This window comes from Sitodiplosis mosellana, unplaced genomic scaffold (genome assembly GCF_009176505.1).
Source record: "Sitodiplosis mosellana isolate CC-2019 unplaced genomic scaffold, AAFC_SMos_1.0 Smas_scaffold_340, whole genome shotgun sequence".
Lineage (NCBI taxonomy): Eukaryota > Metazoa > Arthropoda > Insecta > Diptera > Cecidomyiidae > Sitodiplosis > Sitodiplosis mosellana.
The window spans coordinates 1,331-6,456 of NW_022595582.1; the positions used below are offsets into that span (position 1 = coordinate 1,331).

The 5,126-nt window shown below is 36.5% G+C and overlaps 1 protein-coding gene across 1 annotated transcript; it reads right to left on the reverse strand.

Moving 5' to 3' along the window:
* Positions 1–381: 381 nt before the first annotated feature.
* LOC129570843 (zinc finger BED domain-containing protein 4-like) lies at positions 382–2,041 on the reverse strand (the record flags this gene model as incomplete). The annotated part of the gene is made up of 2 exons (XM_055450565.1): positions 1,421–2,041; positions 382–1,305 (listed from the first exon to the last, which is right to left on the reverse strand). Coding segments are annotated over exons 1-2 (1,545 nt in total), but the record flags the coding sequence as incomplete, so codon positions are not given.
* Positions 2,042–5,126: the final 3,085 nt, after the last annotated feature.

Here is a 5,126-nt window from a genome sequence, read left to right on the forward strand (position 1 = left end):
TTTAAAATGCACATAAACAGAGACGGAGCGTTATGTGCATGTAATACAATGAGTCGCCGCTCTGTATATAATATATTTTTGTGTGTGTGCACGTTTTCAAATTTCAACGGCGAAACAAACGACTGTCGCTGTGTTTAAAATGTAAACAAACCAATAACAAGAATTCGGTGTATCTCTGTCTCATGAACGCAATAAATAAGGCCTAAATTTCGAGCACAACAAATGAATTTCAACAAAACGATTTTATTTAAACGGATTTATTTCATTTCAACTTCAATGTAGCAACAAAATTTCTCAATGCAATCGTACTTTTCAATTTAATCAGTTGTCAATCTCACTTTCAAGCTGACTTAAGCAATTCATTTTCTCTTCTTCTACTACCATATCAAATAATTGTTTATTTAAATGAATCAAGAGAATATCATCAACCAAATTTGGAGACAAATTGTATCGACGATTGCTAAAAATATGCTCCAACCGCGAGAAATCACGTTCAATCTGCACCTCCGTTGGGGGTATCGCAAATACCACCATTGCCAATTGATGCATATTCTCGTTTTTTTCTTTTTCGTTGGCCCAATAATGCAGGATTTTCGCTTCTGAGTCGAGATGAGGTGGATCGAATAATTCAATTTGCATTTCCATGTCATCGATATCGCCACGATGTTGCAGTATCGGTGCTGAGTCGGACTGAGTCATTCCAAGTTGTTGTGTTTGATTGCGAGCCAAATAATTATTCAACAGAGCTGGATTATCAAAATCAATACTCATGTTCAAATCGGATGATTCTCCCGAACAATTTTCCGTCGATTCATCCACCACAATCGTTTGATCTTCTGACGATTCTGTCATTCCTTGTGCTTCAACTGCTCGAATGCGACGCCACAAGTTGGACAATAAACGTTTTGCCTGTTCATTCTTTTCTTGGTTGCGTATAATTTCTCCACGAAAACGCGGGTCCATATACAATGCACAGATCATCGCTGGGTTATTGAAAATAACGTCTTTTCGATTTCGATAAGATTCAAGCATGAATCTTGCTAGATTGGTTTTATATGATTTTTTATTGCACAACAGTGACAAATGAATGTCAATTTTAAGCCATATTCCGAATGCGTCCGACAGAGTGATGCGATGATTTTGAAGGGCCACTGTCGCTTTGTATGGAACTTGCAAAACTACGATGAGCTCTCGTAACGTGTTCCACTTTTTCAGCAGTAGTTTGAACATTTTCAATTTTTTATTCCTGGCATATTTTTCTGCGAGGAATTCGATCGCCTTTTTGCATGCATGCACATCATCCATCTGTAACAAATAAGTGTAAAGAGCGCACTAAATATGAAAAATCTGTATGCAATTATGAAAAACTTTTTTTATGGTTTTCTTTGCATAAATTGATATTTTTTATGTTTTCACTCACCATAAAGTATGTTGAACACCACCGAGTACTAACATCCAAACGCGGCTTCTTCTCGTAAGCATTTTCCGTATTTTTTAAGGTGATGATGGTCGATTCTTTCCGCAAAAACTTGGCTACACGTCGACACAACTCAATTACGTTTCGATGTTTGTCCTCCATTGCACCGATTGCATCATTTGTGACCAGCTGCAACGTATGTGCTGAGCAGTTTACACCCGTTATGTCCCACATCACATTCAAATCATGAATACTTGATAAGTTCGATGACATAACATTCAACAGAGTTTGATTTGCAGTCAATTCCATTTCGGTTGGCTCTTCAGTCGGATCAATGTATTCACTGAATAGAAGCTCAAGTGCGGTATCATCCGAAATGTCTGGCTCACCGAGAACACATTCGATTTCATGATCAATTTCGTCGGCATTGGCATCGGAATTACTTTGTTGTTTTGACTTGGATGGTGTCATAGTCAACGGATTTTGATTATTTTTTGAATCATCAACAGACTTTTGGAGATGCTCTTCCAAGTCTCTCACCATTTTCAGCACATTTTTCCCATTATCCGTTGTTATGGAGATAATTTGTGTGAGATTAATGCCAAGTTCTTTCAATCGTTTCATTGTGACTTCAGCAAGGTAAATTGCAGTGTGGCTCTCCTTTAAATCGATCATTCCAATTGAACGAATTGTCACTTTGTTGTCAACAATGTACTGAATGCTTGCACCGAGAATTGAACGCCCACGTTTCGTCACAATATCCAATAAAAGAGAAATGGGACGATTTTTGGCTTCTTTTGCTATTTTATGGCGAACCTTTTCAGCTACATTTTGCAAAACCTCTTTGACTTAATGCAAATGTTCATTATGCAAATTGACTTGTCTCCCAGCTGCTCTCAGTTCTTCCAGTATTGCCTCATTCATCAGAAGGATACCGGAATCATTCAAACTTTTGAAAGGTCGGCCGTTAATTGTAACGAGATGAACACATTTCAGCAAAAATTCCATTCGTTTGTACTCGATCGATTTATCCAAATTAGTCACATCCTTATACACCTCTGAATGTATTTTCAAGTGTGATGACAAATTCCACTTTTTCGTTCCATTGACATCAACGCTGCAAGACTTGCACTTATACATTTCCTTACCATGAACATTACCGACATAGTCAAAATGTTTTATCGACTTTTGAGTTACGTTAATTCTCTTCGGTTTCATAGGACTTTCCATTTTGTATAACAATTTACATACTGATGTGTCAAAAAAAATATCCGTTGAAATTCAAATTTATGCGATCAAGTTTCCAAACATAGATACGGACTTTAGATGCGTTCAACTGCGACTAATTGAATAAGCGCTAAGAAAACAGAGACGCTAGACGCGTTGGCGCCTTCGCATTTTGTTGCGAATGTACACTACAAACGCATACACTCTTATTTTTCAAACTATAAACAATAGGCTCAAATGACAATAGGACTATAAAGCTGTTGCAGTCTAGTATTATTTTTTAAAATGTGCATGAAATTAAAAACTAAAATAGAGCAAATCTGGTTTTAATTTATAATGTATTTTCTATAAAATGAAGGAAAATAGATCGATTGAATTTTTAAAAATTTCAACCCTTTACACGATTTTAAAGCAAGTGTATTCAGAAGCATTTATGTGTAGTAGTATTCTGTTTACAATACGTAAACGCACTGACATAAAGCATATACGGTTCACGGTCTCAGTTTACATAAGCAAGCAGTGTGCGTTAATACAGGACATTGTGCAAATAAATTTATACCAAACGGTCATTTTGTCCTAAATAAATTATTTTTCTATTTGGAAATCGTCACGCCATGTTCGTTACTGTATTTCTAGTTGAGCCAGGGAAACACATAGTGATCCCACAGAAATTTGTGTACGAATTGAATCAAATGAATTTGTGCAACCATGGAATAAATACAAATCAGAATCGGCGCATTTTTTTCTCAAGTGAAGTGCAAAACGCACTTGAAAATCACGAAATGGTCGATGAAAATGAGTTTGAGCCCAATTTCAATCTTCCGATTACTGGTGATTATCCATTGCCAGACGACATGTTGGAAACTTGTTTTATTGCACGGTTGAAAAAATTTTGGGGTAAGGATAAAACGCTGAAAAACATTCATTTTTTTGGCTTTCAAATATGAAAAAAAATATGTTTTAGACCGTTTTGATGATGCTGTTGCACACACCGAACGACTGCGATGTTTCATGCCACCAATATACAATCCATTGCGTGTGAATGAGCCACCAATTCCAGCGGTAATGGATATTGAACCAGAAGAAGTGGCTAACGATGAAGACGACAATGTTTATGATGAATTGAATGAAAATTCCCAAATTGAAGATAATTACGAAATGTCAGAACAAAACTTTGCATTGGATGCGGTGAAAGTTGAACAATTTCAACAAGTTGCAATGGAACAAGCAGATCTGAATGCTGTAGAAAATTTATTTGCCGAAGACAACCCCGAGTTTATTGACCCAATGAACGACCCACCAAACGAAGAAAACAGCGAAAATGATACGAGTGATGATGACATTGAATGTACATTTGAATCGTTGAATGATTTTCGGCCAATCATTGAAATGGATGGATACGAAGTTAAAGCGCATGATATTCTATCAGATAATATCCCATTTAAAACAAATGTGAGAACAAAAATTATTCTCATTTTAAAGATATTTTAATCTTTAATTATCTTCCAATTAAGGCCAGCGGTGATCGTTCGTTCAAATTTCTGGTTGGGCGTCAATTTAAACATTTTTTGTTGCCGGTTCGACTTGTCAATGGTTTGACACAATTGAACACATCCAATCGGGATAGTATCAACGTCGATATCGTGTTCTTAAAAGGTTTATTAATTGGTCTGTGCACAGTCAAAGGTATCAAAGAATCATCGACATTCGATGATGGAATTCTTGACTTCATAAAAGGTATATTTCGATTTGTTGAGAAGATTGTACAGAGTACACATTGAAAAATGTTCATACATTTTTTTCAGACTTGTTCCAGTTTCGTGTGTCAAATAGCGATCAAAGTGAAGAGCGTTTGGCTGCTTTTGAGCGATTGATCCGAATCGGTTGTGAACAAATCCGTAATGGTCGCTTTGAAATTTCAAAGCTAAGATGCTCACTTTCTTGTTCGATTTTTAGTTTTAATTGATCGTGAAATAAAAACTGAAATATAGAGATTCAATTCCATTTGATTTTCATAACATTGAAGTTATAAAGAAGTAAATTCGTTTAAATAAATCGTTTTGTTGAAATTCATTTGTTGTGTTCGAAATTTAGGCCTTATTTATTGCGTTCATGAGACAGAGATACACCGAATTCTTGTTATTGGTTTGTTTACATTTTAAACACAGCGACAGTCGTTTGTTTCGCCGTTGAAATTTGAAAACGTGCACACACGTTCGGCGACTGCACGATGTGTGTTGCTTCGTCTCTCTCTCATTACATGCAGTTCAACTGCACAGAAACAGAGATGAAAAGCTGCCAATACACTGCGCATGCGCGAACGCGAGCGCGAGTGTGCATGCACGTTGAAGCGCTTCACTTGCGTCGATTCAGGCGCCTGAGTTAGCAATTTCAGCATAGCTCAGGCCTAATCAGCAGTAAACGAGCAATCTCTGATTTTTAAAGATGTTTTTCAATGTATATGAGTGAAAAATTTGATTTT